At 49.8% G+C, this 17,665-nt stretch overlaps 1 protein-coding gene across 5 annotated transcripts in view; it reads left to right on the top strand.

Annotated features, from left to right (window-relative positions):
• STARD9 (StAR related lipid transfer domain containing 9) overlaps window positions 1-17,665 on the top strand; it is a 232,345-nt gene that overhangs the window by 12,757 nt on the left and 201,923 nt on the right. For all 5 annotated transcript variants that reach the window (XM_090033337.1, XM_090033336.1, XM_090033335.1 and 2 more), the window contains exon 2: window positions 8,302-8,371. In XM_090033337.1, coding sequence (XP_089889463.1) covers window positions 8,302-8,371 — 70 coding nt within the window. The remainder of the gene's footprint in view (window positions 1-8,301; window positions 8,372-17,665) is intronic.

Below are 17,665 nucleotides of genomic sequence, written 5' to 3'. Positions count from 1 at the left end.
GTTAATTCCATACAGGTTTTATCTTTTAGTAGCAGAAGTTCAGTTTTAATGTAAAAAAGTATTTTTTCACTCTGACACCTAAAAATGTCTCACTTGCCAAACTTTAAAAAACAGATAACAAGAAAAACAATAACTTTGAGGTATGAACAGGGATTCAGAAATTTACACAGAATTGTTTTAGAAGGATCTGAAACACATGGATTTATGAACTAGAGTGGGGAGTGGGCAATTATTTTGGCTGCAAGACCACTTAATGAGTTTTGGTGAGATGTTGAGGGCCTCACCCTGCCCCTTGACAGGTGCTCTGCCACCAGGTTGCCATCCTGGGACCAGAAATCCTGTCCCTCACCCCTGACCTTCACCACTGGAAGTCCCTTCCTTGCCCACCAGGAATACTCCTTTTGAGAGGGTGTGTTGCCATCTTGGAACTGGAAGAAAACCAAATCACATACCAAAAGTCAAACACATACTATAATATATTTTAATTTTATTTCAAAAAATATTTTTCGTATGATATGTGTTTGTGTAGTGTGTATATAGAGGTGATTGCATAAGAGCTCAAAAATAAATTCTTTGTCTTGTATATTGTGTGGGGGTGTTTATGGTGAGGTGTGGGAGGTTTGTGAGGAGGTATGGCTGTGTTTGTGGGTGGTGTATGTGTGGGGAGGTTGTGGGGGGAGATTGCGGGTGTGTGGAGCCAGCTGTGTTCGCCACTTCCTGCCATGCAGATTTCAGGACTCTGTGGGGAAGCAGAGGCCAGGGCTTCCCTACACTTCTGGTGGAGTCACAGGACCTGTGCAACAAGGAGTGGTGAAGGTAGCCAGCTTTAACATGCAAAGCTCCCCAGTTCAGTGTGGGAGCTGCACGCGCACCGCAGGGAGCCCTGCGTGACAGATGGGCCAGCTGGGCTGCACTCCTCACCTCCATGTGCAGCGCTGGCACAAGCTCTGCACCACTGGTGGCAGCACCTGCACTGGGCATGAAAGCTCTGAGTGCCCCCACCTTCTGCTGCTGCTGCCACTGGTGGCAGGGGCTGTGTGCCATATGGGGTAGTGTGTGGGGGGTCCCCACAGTCCCCAACCTCCTTCACACCCATACCCTGCCCACCTGAGCTGCATGCTAACACTGCCCCCTGGTGCAGGTTCTGCAATGTCACTAGCCCCATGCTCTGCGCTCCCACCCAGCTGCAGCTCCTCACTCTTCCCCCACCCATGCTGCTTCCCTACCTGGTGCCCAGAGCAAGAAGGACACCAGGAAAGCTAAGCAGGCCCCCCCAGTGGTTGCAGCAATGGCACCACCAGCCCTGCCTGGAAGCTGTGCACCGGCCGGGCTGTGCCCTTCCACGTATGAGGGTGGGAGCAAGGCACAATAGGATATGTCGGGTGTGGGTGTATGTGAGGTCACCTTAGTCTTACCCTCATAAGTGGAAGGGCTGGGTGGGGTACAATTACTTGGTGGGCACATGTGGACCAGATGAAATTGCCTGGTGGGCTGCATTCAGACCATGAGCCAGATTTGTCCTGGCCCTGAACTAGAGCTTCTTTAGTTTCATCTTGGTTTTTTTATGCTGTGTGCACAATAAGTTATCACCTGTGAAAGCACATGCCTCTCTGAACCAATTAGTTTTTAAGCCACATTACTTGTTTTAGCACTATATATGGGTTTATAGCCCAGAAAAAGTGAGCGTCCACATGTTCAGGCTGTGTGTATCACTACAGAGATGACACATCTGGCATAAGAAAGAACTTCTTTTGTGGCACTACAAAAGGTATTGCTACATGTAATTTGTGCAGAGTTATGTGTTGCACTAGAGGAGAGGGATATTTAAAGCCCCCAACATGCTAGATACTACTGTTCTATACTGTTCTCCCTACTACTTCCCACCCTAGGCACCAACATCTGAGCAGGCTAATCAGTCAGTGAGTCTGTTTGGCATGGGGGGAGCTAAGGAGCAGTCTTCTATTGCCCCTTGGCTGGAGAACATGCCTTTGAGGCAACTTTGTAATGTTTCAGCCTAGGGAGTTGTACATACGTGCAGGCCCAGGCCCATATTTTTGTAGGGCTACAGATTTAATAGATTTCATAGACATTAGGGCTGGAAGGGACCTCAGAAGATCATTGAGTCCAGCCCCCCGCCTGAAGGGCAGGAAGTCAGCTGGGGCCATAGGATCCCAGCAAGATAAGCATCCAATTTACCCTTGACGGTGTTCCATGTAGGTGCTTGATCCACCTTTGATGGCAGGCTGTTCCAGACCTTGGGGGCTTGGACAGTAAAGAAATTTGTCCTTATGTCCAGCCTGAAACAGTCTTGTAGTAGTTTATAACTGTTCGACCTCATCATCCCTTGGGGCGCTCTGGTGAACAAATGTTCCCCCAGAAACTGGTGGTCACCCCAATAAACTTATAGGTGGCCATCAGGTCACCCCGAGCCTGTGCTTTTCCAGGCTAAAAAGCCCCATGGCTCTCAGCCTGTCATCGTAAGGCCTGTTTTCCTGACCTCTGATCATGCACGTGGCTCTTCTCTGGACTCTCTCAAGTTTCTCCACATCCTTTTTGAATTGTGGGGCCCAAAACTGGATGCAGTACTCCAGCTGCGGCTTCACCAGGGCCGAGTACAAGGGGAAAATGACGTCTCAGGATTTGCTTGAGAAGCATCTATGGATGCAAGCCAGTGTTTTGGTCGCTTTACTAGCCACAGCATCGCATTGCAGGCTCATGTTCATCTTGTGGTTAATGATGACCCCCAAGTCTTTTCTTCCGTAGTGCTATCCAACGTAGCACTGCTGAGCCTATAAGGATGCTGCAGGTTTTTCCTCCCAAGGTGGAGAACCTTGCATTTTTTGGTGTTAAACACCATCAGGTTCTCATCTGCCCATTTGCTGAGCCTGTCCAGGTCAGCCTTGTGGAAGAAATCAAACTTCATGTTGTGGTTGAATCAGAACTGACAGAGCCAGTTTTTCTTTATTTAGGGCTATACTGTGATCACAGGGAGAATTTCATACAGCAAGGGGAATCACCCACTTGTCTGTTTCAAAGGATTTCTCAAACTCTATAAGTTTACAAGCATATTTATACTTAAGACAGAGAAAGAAAAAAATACGACTTTAGAGAAACAAAACAATGGTAAATCACACACAGACATACAGACAGTTTACTTAAAGAAAACATCTGTGCACAGGTTAATATATCAAGACAAAACAAGGCATGCAGGATTCCTTATCTCAGAACATACAACTGAAATAGGCAGTATCAGCACTTCTTGTCTCTGTCTGTTTTCCTAGTCAAGAAGGCCAGAAGACTACCATAGCCTGGATCACCCGCCTGTCTTCTGATGTGGATGCTTTGCCCCAGAGTTTGGTGTCATCAAGTGAACTTGGCCAGTCCGCTTCTGACTCCATTGCCCACATCATTAATGAAGATGTTGAACAATATGGGTCCAAGGACAGAGCCTTGGGAGACCCCACTGGTCACAGGACACCATGATGATTGACTTTCATCAATTACTACCCTCTGGGTCCGACCACGGAGGCAATTTCCCAGCCAGTGGATCATGATGAACATATGTCCAAAGCCTAAGTTACCACATACTCTATCTTCTGCCTTTGCACAAAAATAATAATTTCACCCTACCCACGTCCTTCTTTTTTTTTCTACACTGCTAGACTGACAGACTGGCTGACCTGCTCCACCAGGCTTTAAACTAAGCTGACTGGGGGACGAGGGGACTACTGCTACTGCTGGCCTCCTGAGCAACCCTTGCAAAGCCAATGGGCCTAGGCACTTAAGAGAGCCCACCCCTGACCCAGCCTTGGAGCGAGCTGTGGACAAGGCAAGGGCCCCCAAGGAGATACTTTCCTGAATGTACAAAAATGCCGGGAGCTTTGGGAATAAACAGGAGGAACTTGTCCTCCTGCTTAACAAAAATAATTACGATATCATAGGGATAACGGAGACCTGGTGGGACTCCACCCATGACTGGACCATGGGTATAGACGGCTATACCCTGTACTGGAGAGATCAAGGGGACAAAAGGGGCGGGGGTGTAGCTCTCTATGTGAAGGAGAGCTACGCGTCCCTGAAAGCCGATATTTGCGTCCAGGGTGGACAACTGGAGAGACCCTCTGGGTTAAAATCCTTGAGGAACATGGCACAGGGGACACAATGGTGGGAGTCTACTACAGACCTCCCACCCAAAGGGAAGAGCTTGACTAGGAGTTCACCAGGGAATTGGCTGAGGCCTCATGCTCCCGGTCCATGATTGTTATGGGAGACTTCAACTACCCAGACATCTTGTGGGAAGAGCACTTGGCCAAATCTGAGTGATTGCAAAGCTTCCTTTCGTGTGTGGATGACCTCTATGTCACAAGACATCTACAGGCCAACGAGAGGTAAAGTGCTGCTTAGCCTGGTACTGACAATGGGGGATGACCCAATCAGTGACCTAACTATTGATGGGAAGCTGGGTGACAGCGACCACGAGCTGATCACTTTCACTCTCCACCATAAAGCTAGCAAGTCAGTCAGCAATACAGAAGTCCTCAACTTTAGGAAAGCTGACTTTGACAAGCTCAGGAGGCTTGTAGGTGAGGCCCTAAGGGACCAGGACCCCTAGGGGAGGGGGAGTGGTTGCTCCTCAAGGGAGTGATCCTAGATGTACAAGCTAAGGCTATTCTGTCTCGGAGGAAAGGCAGCAAAAGGGCACAGCAGCCCCCTTGGCTCAGCAAGGAACTAGTGGACCTCGTGCATCTAAAAAGAAAGACCTACAAAGGATGGAGCACTGGATCCACCTCAAGGAGGAATATTCTGCACTGGTTCGGACCTGCAGGGAGTGAACCAGGAATGCCAAGACTGCGATAGAACTCCAACTGGCTACAAGTGTCAAGGACAATAAAAGTCTTTTTTAAGATATGTGGGAGCAGGAGGAAGAGCAAGGGCAGCACTGGACCCCTACTAAACCAGCTGGGACAATTGACAATTGATGCCAAGGAAAAAGCCAACCTACTAAATGAATACTTTGCGTTGGTCTTTCACCAGTCCCATGGGATGCCTCTGCTCATTGCAGTATAGGGAGGCCTGAGTGAGGGAGATTCCTTGCTCTCCATCAACACTGACCACATCAAGGAACACCTTGAGAGTCTGGACACCTTCAAGTCAGCTGGCCCTGACGGTTTATACCCCAGGGTACTCAAGAAGCTGGCTAGCATCGTAACTCAGCCCCTGGCACAGATCTTTGAGAACTCCTGATGCTCTGGTGAAGTGCCTGAAGATTGGAGGAAGGCCAGCCTGGTGCCTATCTTTAAGAAAGGGAGGAAACTGGATCTGGCAAACCTACAGGCCCATCAGCCTGACCTCTATCCCGGGGAAGATCTTAGAAAAGATTATTAAAGAGGCCATTCTCCACAGACTGGCTGACTGCAACATCCTGAGGAATGGCCAGAATGGGTTTGTTGCAGGTAGGTCTTGCTTGACCAAGACCTACCTGCAACAAGAGAAGGTTGAGAGGCAACCTTGTGGCTGCCTATAAATTCATCATGGGGGCACAGAAGGGAATTGGTGAGGCTCCACTCACCAAGGCGCCCCTGGGGGTCACAAGAAATAATGGCCATAAGCCTGGCAGAGAGCAGATTTAGACTGGACATTAGGAGGAACTTCTTCACAGTTAGAGTGGCCAAAATCTGTAATGGGTTCCCAAGAGAGGTGGTGCTGTCCCCTACCCTGGTGGTCTTCAAGAGGAGGTTGCATGGGCATCTGGCTGGGGTCATCTGAACCCAGCACTCTTTCCTGTCTATGCAGGGGGTCGGACTTGATGATCTATTGAGGTTCCTTCCGACCCTAACATCTATTAATTCCTTTTATGACCAGGTGACCTATCACCTGGACAAGGGAGAGGAGATTGATGTCGTGTATCTTGACTTTAAAAAAGCCTTTGATCTGGTATCTCATGATCACCTCTTGACAAAACCGGCTAACTATGGCCTCAGGTCTACCATGATCCACTGGCTGGGGAATTGGCTCCGTGGTCGGACCCAGAGGGTGGTAGTTGACAGAAGTCAATTGTCATGGTGCCCTGTGACCAGTGGGGTGGGTCCCCCAAGGCTCTGTCCTTGGCCCATATTGTTCAACATCTTCATTAATGATGTGGACAATGGAGTCGGAAGTGGACTGGCCAAGTTCACCAATGATACCAAACTTTCAGGTAAAGCATCCACATGTGAGGACAGGAGGGTGATGCCTCCAGGTCCAGGCTGACCTGGACAGGCTCAGCAAATGGGCGGATGAGAACCCGATGGTGTTTAACACCGAAAAATGCAAGGTTCTCCACCTTGGGAAGAAAAACCTGCAGCATCCTTATAGGCTCAGCAGTGCTACGTTGGCTAGCACTATGGATGAAAGGGACTTGGGGATCATGATTGACCACAATATGAACATGAGCTTTCAATGTGATGCTGCAGTTAGTAAAGCAACCAAAATGCTGGCCTGCATCCATAGATGCTTCTCAAGCAAATCCCGGGACGTTGTTCTCCCCTTGTACTTGGCCTTGGTGAGGCCGCAGCTGCAGTACCGCGTCCAGGTTTGGGCTTTACAATTCAAAAAGGAAGTGAAGAAGCTTGAGAGAGTCCAGAGGAGAGCCATGCGCATGATCAGAGGTCAGGAAAAGAGACCTTATGAAGAAAAGCTGAGACCTATGGGGCTCTTCAGCCTGGAAAAGCGCAGGCTCAGGGGCGATCTGATGGAAACCTGTAAGTTTGTAAAGGGTGTCCACCAGGATCTGGGGGAACATTTGTTCACCAGAGTGCCCCAAGGGATGACGAGGTCTCATGGTTATAAACTCTTGCAAGACCATTTCAGGCTGGACATAAGGAAGAATTTCTTTACTGTCCAAGCCCCCAAGGTCTGGAATAGCCTGCCATTGGAGGTGGTTCAAGCACCTACTTTGAACGCCTTCAAGAGAAAACTGGACATTTATCTTGCTGGGATCCTATGACCCCAGCTGACTTCTTGCCCCTAGGGCAGGGGCTGGACTCGATGATCTTCCAAGGTCCCTTCTAGCCCTAATGTCTATGAAATCTATGAAAAACTTATGGGCTGACAGAAGCTAACAATACATAAGTATGTAACCCATTGAAGTGAATGGGAATCTTTCATGAGTTGCAAGTAGCATTGCTCAGGTCCTAACCATTAGGGGTGCACTGTACTCCTTTAAAACGAGTCCAAAAGTGTATTGAAAATAATTTTTTGGTCATAACTGTCTCTTGGAACTATGGGGTACAGTTCATGTAGCACAGCCTCTCTGAATATTGTAAGTAGGGACCTAATCTATTTGTGATTTCATGGATTTCACAGAAACCACAAAATCAGGCAATGTCCATGACATTGGGGGATGTCTATGAAACATACAAAATTTAAAAAAATGAACAAAAATAAAATGCTGGTTCCCCAGTGGGAGCTAGCAGTCTTCATGGCTGCTGTGGCCCAGCCTTGTAGCCAGCCAGGGGTAGGGGAAGGAGCTGCCAGTATGAAGGGGAGACCCTGCCACCTCCCACCACTGACTGGCTGAGAGGCTGCCCATCATGCAGCCCCACCTCTCCCCATCAACTAGTGGCAAGGAGTGAGGTTGCACAACGGACAGCTCTCAGCCAATCAGTGGCAAGGAGCAGGGCTGCATGATGGGCAGCTCTCTCAGCCAGTCAGTGGCAAGGGGTGGGACCATTGGAGCTCCTTGGTCAACTGGAGGCAGTGGGGGGTGGACTACTGCAATAAGCCCATGAAAATGGCCGGCCCTACAATTGGCCCGTGAAATTGGCTGCCTGCCTCCTTGATTTTGATATGTCTCTAATTACAAGACTGATATATGGAAAGCCGAACCATAAGCCTTATCAATGTATTTATTAATGCTTTACTACACTTTTTGGTGCCATTCATTTTTGTAAGCCTGATTTTTTTTTATTTTTTTTTCTTTCAGAATCAGAAATTAAATACATTTAAAAACATGGCTTTTAAGATCAATGTGTGAAACTTTTGCATTAGCTTGGTGATTGAGTCTGGTGCTCTATGTTCCAGTTTCTGCTGAGAAGCTTGACCATAAGTTTTCAAATATTTCTTCTTGCCCTGGAGTGTTCTTTTTACAGAGGATTATTTGTCTGTATTAGACTTATTCATATAAGTTGTAGTTTATTGTAGTAGACAATATAACTCCAAACCTAATAATTAACAGAACTCTCCAGTCTTCATTTTAAAAAATGTACTTTCTGAGTGTTTTCATATGTAAACTTTTTTTTCCTTTGCATTTTTTATTTTTAGAGAGAATGCAGAAGAGGGAAGAATAATTGTAGAAGTTGATAACAAAGTGGCAAAAGTCAGAAACACAAAGGTATGTTTTTGAGGGTTTTTTGTTTGTTTTTTGTATACAGATGTTCTGTAATTGGCAACAGGATCACCCCAAAACCAAACTTAATAAAACAGGAAGGAAATAGTAAAGAAAAGTTTTAAATTGGCAAAGAACTGGAGTTGTTTTAGAATTGCAGTGAACATTTTTTTTTTAAAGATAAACAAGGATCTTAACCTCTAGTTGTGCCGCCCTTGCTTTCTGTATTCTGTATCTTTTAAAAACTTACGTATTGGCTGCAAGTACCTGTTCCAGGCTCTCAGTAAATTGTTAGTAACAGCAAGATCAGTGCAGAATCCTAAACATCTGGGTAACTTTCTATTTTTCTTTCGTTTTCTCTTCCTGTGTCCCACCATTTGCAGTTAGTGATTGCAACTAACTTGTATACAGCTGCACAGAGTAATTTCAGCCACAGTTAAGGCACTATAGAAGGAATGGGAACACTTAAATTTGACTTACTGTGACCTGCTTCCTTTGCCTCTGAAATTATTGGAATCTACTTGCATGGAGCATAGGGATCAGGTGTGTTCTAGACATTCTTAATGGTTCCATGTTCCTTCATTAAAGTAGTAAAATGCAACTAGAATTCATAGATTTCATAGACATTAGGGCTGGAAGGGATCTCGGGAGATCATCGAGTCCAGCCCCCTGCCCAAAGGGCAGGAAGTCAGCTGGGGTCATAGGATCCCAGCAAGATAAGCATCCAATTTACTCTTGAAGGTGTTCAATGTAGGCGCTTGAACCACCTCCGCTGGCAGACTGTTCCAGACCTTGGGGGCTCAGACAGTAAAGAAATTCTTCCTTATGTCTAGCCTGAAACGGTCTTCCAGGAGTTTGTGACAGTTCAACCTCGTCATCCTTTGGGGCGCTCTGGTGAACAGACATTCCCCCAGATCCTGGTGGTCACCCCTGATAAACTTGTAGGTGGCCATCAGATCACCCCTGAGCCTGCGCTTTTCCAGGCTAAAGAGTCCCATGGCGCTCAGCCTGTCATCATAAGATCTGTTTTCCTGACCTCTGATCATGCGCGTGGCTCTCCTCTGAACTCTCTCAAGCTTCTCCACATCCTTTTTGAATTGTGGAGCCCAAAACTGGACGCAGTACTCCAGCTGCGGCCTCACTAAGGCCAAGTACAAGGGGAGAATGACGTCCCGGGATTTGCTCGAGAAGCATCTATGGATGCAAGCCAGTGTTTTGGTCGCTTTACTAGCCGCAGCATCGCATTGGAGGCTCACGTTCATCTTGTGGTCAATGATGACCCCCAAGTCTTTTTCTTCTGTAGTGCTAACCAACGTAGCACTGCCGAGCCTATAAGGGTGCTGCAGGTTTTTCCTCCCAAGGTGGAGAACCTTGCATTTTTCGGTGTTAAACACCATGAGGTTCTCGTCTGCCCATTTGCTGAGCTTGTCCAGGTCAGCCTGGATCACCCGCCTATCTTCTGGCGTGGATGCTTTGCCCCAAAGTTTGGTGTCATCGGCGAACTTGGCCAGTCCACTCCTGACTCCAATGTCCACATCGTTAATGAAGATGTTGAACAGTATGGGTCCCAGGACAGAGCCTTGAGGGACCCCACTGGTCACAGGGCACCACGATGAGTGACTGCCATCAATCACAACCGTCTGGGTCCGACCACAGAGCCAATTTCCCAGCCAGCGGATCGTGGTGGAGCCAAAGCCACAACCGGCCAGTTTGGCCAAGAGGTGATCATGGGATACCAGATCAAAAGCTTTTTTGAAGTCAAGATATATGACATCAATCTCTTCTTCCTTGTCCAGGTGATAGGTCACCTGGTCATAGAAGGAAATGAGATTGGTCAAACAAGACCTACCCGCAACAAACCCATGCTGGCTGTCCCTTAGAATGTTAGCCTGGGCCAGTCCCTCAAGGATGGCCTCCTTAAGAAACTTTTCTAAGCTCTTCCCCAGGATAGAAGTCAGGCTAATGGGCCTGTAGTTAGCCGGATCCACTCTCCTCCCTTTCTTGAAGATCAGCACCACATTGGCCTTCTTCCAGTCTTCGGGCACTACACCAGAGCGCCAGGAGTTTTCAAAGATCCGTGCCAGGGGCTGGGCTATGACGCTCGCCAGCTCCTTGAGTACCCTGGGGTGCAGGTTGTCAGGGCCAGCTGACTTGAAGGTATCCAGCTTCTCAAGGTGTTCCTTCACGAGGTCAGCATTGATGGAGGGTAGGGGATCCCCCTCACCCAGATTTCCCTGTCCCATAGCAGGCACGGGCATCCCGTGTGACTGATGAAAGACTGACGCAAAGTACCTATTTAATAGGTTGGCTTTTTCCTGGGCATCAGTTATCAGTTGCCCCATCTGGTTTAGCAGGGGTCCAACATTGCCCTTGCTTTTCCTCCGGCTCCCCACATATCTGAAAAAGGACTTTTTGTTGTCTTTGATGCTTGAAGCTAGTTGGGGTTCAGTTGCAGCCTTGGCTTTCCTGGTTTGCTCCCTGCAGGACAGGACCAGCGCAGAGTAATCCTCCTTGGAGGTGAATCCCGTCCTCCATCCTTTGTAGGCTTTCCTTTTTAGCCACAGTAGGTCCGCTAGGTCTCTGGAGAGCCAGGGCGGCTGCTGTGCCTTCTTGCTGCCTTTCCTCCGTGTTGGAATAGATTTAGCTTGTGCACTGAGGATCGCTTCCTTGAGAAGCAACCACTCTTCTTGAACTCCAACTCCCTGGGGTCATGGTCCCTGAGGGCCTGACTGACTAGCCTCTTGAGCTTGTCAAAGTCGGCTTTTCTGAAGTCAAGGACTTCTGTGTTGCTGACTGACTTGCCAGCTTTACGGCGGATGGTGAAGGTGATCAGCTTGTGGTCGCTGTCACCCAACTTCCCATCAATCACTAGGTCGCCGATTAGGTCGTCCCCCGTAGCCAGTACCAGGTCGAGCAGCGCTTTGCCTCTCGTTGGCCCATAGACTTCTTGAGTCAGGTAGAGGTCATCCACGCACGAGAGAAAGCTTTGCGCCCGCTCAGATTTAGCTGAGTGATCTTCCCAGGAGATGTCCGGGTAATTGAAGTCACCCATGACAACCAAGGTCCTGGAGCAAGCGGCCTCAGTCAGTTCCCGGGCGAACTCCTGGTCAAGCTTGGGACTTTGAGTGGGAGGTCTGTAGTAGACTCCCACTGTTGTGTCCCCTGTGCTGAATTCCCCACGAATTTTTACCCAGAGGGTCTCTAGCTGTCCATGCCGGTCGCCAACATCAGCTTGCAGGGACATGTAGCTTTCCTTCACATAGAGAGCTACACCCCCACCCCTTTTGTCAACACAATCCCTCCTGTACAGGGTATAGCCCTCTATACCCGTGGTCCAGTCATGGGTGGAGTCCCACCAGGTCTCCGTTATCCCAATGACATCATATTTCTTCGGACTGAGCAGGAGGACGAGCTCGTCCTGCTTGTTGCCCAGGCTCCTGGCATTAGCGTACAGGCAGGCAAGTGTGCCCTTAGGGGCTCTTGCCTTGCCCACAGATTGTGCCAGGGCTGGGGCAGGGGTGGGCTCCCTTAAGTGCCCCTTTAAGTGCCTTGATCCGCTGGCTTTGCAAGGGCCGTTCAGCAGGCCAGCAGGGGCAGTAGTCCCCCCATCCCCCAGCGGGCTTAGTTTAAAGCCCGGTGGAGCAGGTCAGCCAGCCTGGCTGAGAAGAGCCTCCTCCCCAGGGGAGAGAGGTAGAGGCCATCTCTTCCCAGCAGCTCGCTGCCTCTCTCTCCAAAGAGCGGGCTGTGGTCATGGAAGCCAAAGCCTTCCCGATAACACCAGCGCCGCAGTCTTTGGTTCACCGCATGGATCCTCCTCTCCCTCCTCAGCCCATAGCCCGAGACTGGGAGGATCGAGGAAAACACCACCTGAGCTCCCAGACCCCTAAGCCCCGCTCCCAACTCCCTGTAGCGCCTCATGACCTGGCTGGGGGTTCTGCGAGCCGTGTCATTGGTGCCCACATGAATCAGGAGCATGGGGTAGTGGTCTGTAGGCCAGAGGAGCTGCGGGATCCTCTCCGCAATGTCTCGGATGCGGGCCCCCGGGAAGCAGCAGACTTCCCGGGCTAAGGGGTCGGGGCGGCAGATTGCCCCCTCAGTGCCCCGCAGGATGGAGTCTCCCACAACAAACACCTTACGCTTTGTCCTGGGGAGAGCAAGGCCAGTAGCTGCGGTCGAGCCTGGGTTGCCTGCGGGAGCTGGCAACTGCGTGGGCTCTGCTGGGGCTGCAAGAGGTGCGAACCTGTTGCTAAGCTCCGGCGGGGCAGGCGCCTTGGTGCAGCAGGCCTTGGGGCCCTTGACCACCTTGGTCCATGCCCCTGACTGGGCAGAGCGGGAGGTCCCAGAGTCCTCCTTAGTCGCGGAGGGAGACGGAGCTCTCCCCTGCGGCTCCCGGGGGAGAAGGGTCTGGCAGTAGGAGTCTATCTCCTGCTCACAGTCCCTGATGGCACGCAGTCTCTGGACTGTGGCCTGGAGCTCCTCCAGCTGACGCGCCAGAGACCCCAGTAGGGAGCAGACCCCGCAAGGGGAGGGGGCCATGCTCCCGGGCCCCAGAGCCTGAAAAAGGGACAGGCAGCCCCCGCAGCCAAGAGCCAGGGGCTCCATCTGCGTGGAGCCCGGAACCATGGGCTCTGTCTGGGTGGCCGTCTCTGAGGTGCCCAGTGGAGGGGCTGCAGAGCCCGAGGGGACCCTCGGGGTGTGGCGCGTGCCCATCCATGTCATGCCTCTGATAGGCTGGCTACGGCTGGGGCTGACTACTCTGGGGGGGGGTCGCAGGCAGGGTCTCGTGCCCTCCCACACCCTCCCCTGCGCGAACTCCGCGCTAACTCAAGCGCCTGTTTACGCAGCCTGTTCCCGCGGCTCCGGTCGCGGGGCTCCCTGGGGGGCTGGGCCAAGTAGGGGCCTGGGCGGGGGCTTGACCCAGCCTGGCACCAGGCAGCGGCCTCCTCCAAGCAAGCGAGGACTTAACCCCTTCCCACCATGAGCCCGCTTACCTCCGGCTGTGCTGGGGGTCGGCAGGGGGCTCGGCGGCTGCTGAGGGGGTGTCTGGGGGGCTTCGGGGGAGTGGGGGCGCAGCGGGCTTCACCCGCGCGTCTCTCACCGCTCCAGAGCCTACCTGAGTGTGCTCCAGAGCCTACCTGAATGTGAATTCATTTGTGTTGTGGTGCTTGAAAGGGAGATAAACAGGGATCCTGGCTTCCTCTGTTTAAAAATCGCAAATTCCCTGATAAAAATTGCAGATTCTCTGATTAAAAAACTCCAAATTGACAATTAAAATAGTTTCATAGTTTCATAGTAGCTAGAGTCAGAAGGGACCTAGGTAGATCATCTAGTCCGACCCCCTGCCTTAGCAGGAAAGAGCACCGGGGTCAGATGACCCCGGCAAGGTGCTCATCAAATGAAACACCACTCTACATATAGGTACCAATTGAATGCAATGTTTTATTATTTACAGTTTTAAAGCAGTTGGAAGCCTACCAGTGCCTCAGTCACTATAATTAAATACATTCTAAATACCTGTATATTTTGGCATTTGATTTTGGGTTTTTATCATGAAAATCAGAGCTCCCCCTGTCCCCTTCGCTCACCAGGATGCACATCTAGGTCCCTCACTCCCAAGCCACAGCCTTGCCAATGCCCCTTACTTCCCACCTGCAGCCCACTGCCCCCTACCAGCCCTGCCGGAGGGGGCACCCCCTGCACACCCCCGCTCTCCCCACCCTGCAGCAATGCCAAAGCCCTGGCTGCCGCCCGTAGGAGGCAACAGCTGCTGCAGCAGAGCGGAGTGCATTGGCCAAGTGGAGCCCTGTGGGTGTGGGAATGGATGCAAGCTGCCTGCTGCAGGCTTAGAGCTCCCAGCCGTGCTGCTCTTTTCCCGGGGCCTCCATGGCCCAGTGGGTGGGACCTGGCTGGGAAGGCCAGAACAGGACAGGGAAGCTCATTGCTGCTGTTAGGAACTCTGCACCACCTTGGTAAGCCGCCCCCTGCCCAGCTGGCAGCAGTGAGGTATGCAAATCTGTGCCACCGCCCCTGCTTTTGGGTGGGCAGGGGGAGGTTTGCTAGGGCAGCACGGGGTTTGCAGCAGCAAGGAGCTTCCCTACCCAGCCCCACTCTGCCCTGCTGTGCTAGGTCCCACCTGCTGGGCTGCAGAGGCCATGGGGGGAGGGCAGCAGGGCAGGGAAACTGATCCCACTACAGGCAACCCACAGCCAGCCCCACCCGGCATAGAGATCTGGGGGGCATGTGCCCCCCGTGCCCCTCCTGGGAGTGCGTGCAGTGGTGGGGAGCCAGCCCCACCCCCCTTCACCTCCTGGACGAACCGTGCACGGCTCCGTCCCACACTCCGCCAGGGCCCGGAGGCTGCACATTCCAGTCTTGGGCCCCAAGTCCCACGTAGTACCCTAGCTGGGCAGCAGCCCCAGCCCTGCCCAACTCTCTGAATTCCTTCCTTCCACTCTGAATCAATCCCTTCTCTCCCCCACCAGACTTACCGGTGGGAGCTGCTCTCCAGGCTGTCTGACGGCCATGTGAGCACACACATGCGTATGGCGTACCCTGCCTGACCACCCTTCTCCCATTCCCCCCAGGCCCTTGCAGACTGGAACTCTGCCAGCCTGCAGAGAGCTCTTTGCAAAAGTGGAAAATCTGTGTGTTTCTCTGTTCAAATGAAAAATCTGCATTTTTCTTGGTTAAACGGGAAAATCCATATTTTTTCCATTTTTCCATGGGAAACAGAAAACCCAGATCCCTGGAGATAAGTAAACTGTAGAATTACAAAGATTACTGTGGGAATTCTAAAGGACTGATATTTGATTTTTCTTTTTTGCTTATTTTTGTCTGTCAACCCAATTATTTTAGATGGCTTCTTCAGGAAAACTGCTGTAATATTTTAAGTTTCCTAGGAGGAAGCTTGGCAAGAACCAAATAAGCAGACTTTTTCTCTTTGTTAACCCCTTTTCATTATGCTTTTTCTTTGTGTTGGCTTCTAAGTCTGGGCAGTTGATGGTATACAGGAGATCAGTCTCTCTCCTGCATGTGTAAAAGGGAAAGGTGATACTTATATAGTGTAAAATTGCATTCTCCATCATGTACAGTATTAGGGTCATAGTTATTCAAGTTATTTACCTGGGTGCAGACTCTTAACCTTCTCTGAGCCCCATTAATATTTGTTGGCATGTGGCCTGGTGTAAGTATCTCTCCAGGCAGGCCACCTTCATAGATGTTTAGGGTCCCTCAATCTCTCCTCGTAGGATCTTACCTGCAGGCCCTTAACCATATGAGTAGCCCTCCAGTGGACCTTCTCAAGGTTATCCATATCCCTCTTCAAGTGTGGTGCCCAGAACTGGACGCAGTACTCCAGCTGCAGTCGTACCAATGCTGCACAGAGGGGGAAGTATAACCTCCTTAGACCTGTTCATGATGTACCTTCTACTGCATGAAAGAGTGCAGTTGGCTTTACTTATCACTTCGTCACATTGATGACTCATGTTCATTTTGGAGTCAACGATAACTCTGAGATCCCTATCTGCTGCTTAGAAAGTTACCTCCCAGTCTGTAGGTCTGTTGGTGATTCTTTCTCCCTATATGCAGCACTTTGCACTTATTTTCGTTAAATAACATCCTATTCTGATCTGTCCGCTTTCCCAAAACAGGCAGTCCTCAGACTTGCGACACAATTGGTTCCTGAAAACTGCAGTCTTAAGTCAAAATGTTGCAACTCAGAACCAGTTTTCTCATAAGAAACAATGTTATAAATGGGGAATCGGTTCCTGAACCCGATACGCTATTTTCACCAAAATTACCCCAGAATTTTGTACTCAATCCATTATAGATGAGTAATATAGCTACATTAATGTATTTATATTGTAAATAACAATCATATTGATTTGGAAAGAGTTCTTTGAGGTGATTTTGCTGGACTTTTTGAAGGGCTCTCGGTTGGACTTTTTGAAGGGTTCTTGGCTGGAGTCTTCTCACAAGTCTTGGCTGCAGGTTCTTCTGGAGTCTTGTCTGCTTTCTTAAAGAAAATGTCCAAGGAAGTTTGGACAGATGTTCTCCAGGGAGATGGGCAATGCAGTGAACTTGTTCGCTGCCGGGGGACTGCATCAGATCAAGCGTTGTAGAGTCAAAACTGATGTCAGAAAGTTGAAACAGGGCATCAGTTTATAGATGTTGTAAGTGCAAAACGTTGTAACTCGAAACGTTGTAAGTCGAGGACTGCCTGAATCTGCTCCTGCCCCTCCAATGTGTTTACTTTGCCCCATAATTTGGTGTCATTCACGAATTTGGACAGAGTGCTTTCCATGCCCTCATCCAAGTCGCTGATGAAGATATTGAACAGTACTGGTCTAAGGACCGAACCTTGGGAAACTCCACTGCCCACATTTTTCGAGGTCGAAAACGACTCGTCCATCACCACCCTCCAGATGTGTCCCATAAACCAATTCTCCCCGCCCACCTGACTGTGTAATCATCTGCATAACAACCGCTTAATTTATTTGTAAGAATGGGATGTGACACTGTATCAAAGACCTTTTTAAAATCCAAGTATGTGACATCTACCTCAGCTCCTGTATCTAAGCAATTTGTGACCTGGTCATAAAAAGAAACAAGGTTAGGCATGTAGGATCTACCTGCTATGAAGCCATGCTGGTTGCCTTTCAGCATTATTTTTCTACTGAACTCCCACAAATGTGATCATTAATAATTTTTTCAAAGGTTTGCCCAAGGATAAAGGTGAGACTAACCAGCCTATAGTTATCCGGATCATCCGTTCTCCTCTTCTTGAAAATAGAGACCACACTGGCCCTTTTCCAGTCCTCTGGGGCCCATCCTGAATAACATGAGTGCTCAAACAACTGCACCAGTGCTAACAACTGCTATGACACCAGCCAATTCCTTCAGCACCCTTGGATGAAGATCATCTGGGCCTGCTGACTTAAACACATCCAGCCCCTCCAAATGTTCCTTTACTAGGTCAGTGCTAACTGTTGATGGATTGGAGTCCCTTTTGTGCCTGTCTTTTGTCCCTTTGGGAGACATGACTTTATCCGTGCTCAGAAATACAGATGCAAAGAACTTATTTAGGAGTTCAGCTTCACCCTTCCTATCTGTTTCCAGTTTGCAAGTTTGGGTCTGCTGCTAAAGTATTATTTTTTCAGACATTCAGAACTTTGTCTCTAAAATTCAAATTAGCAAAAGATAGACAACTTATAAAAGTTATGAATGTTACAATAACCATCTAGCCACAGTGCTACCCACAGCCACCTCCGGATTCAGGTTCCTCAGGTGTCAAACAGTCTC

This window comes from Crocodylus siamensis, chromosome 2, assembly GCF_052110815.1.
Source record: "Crocodylus siamensis isolate JL-2025a chromosome 2, ASM5211081v1, whole genome shotgun sequence".
Classification (NCBI taxonomy): Eukaryota; Metazoa; Chordata; order Crocodylia; family Crocodylidae; genus Crocodylus; species Crocodylus siamensis.
Note: the sequence above shows the minus strand (reverse complement) of the source record. Positions and strands in the feature narration are given on the sequence as shown.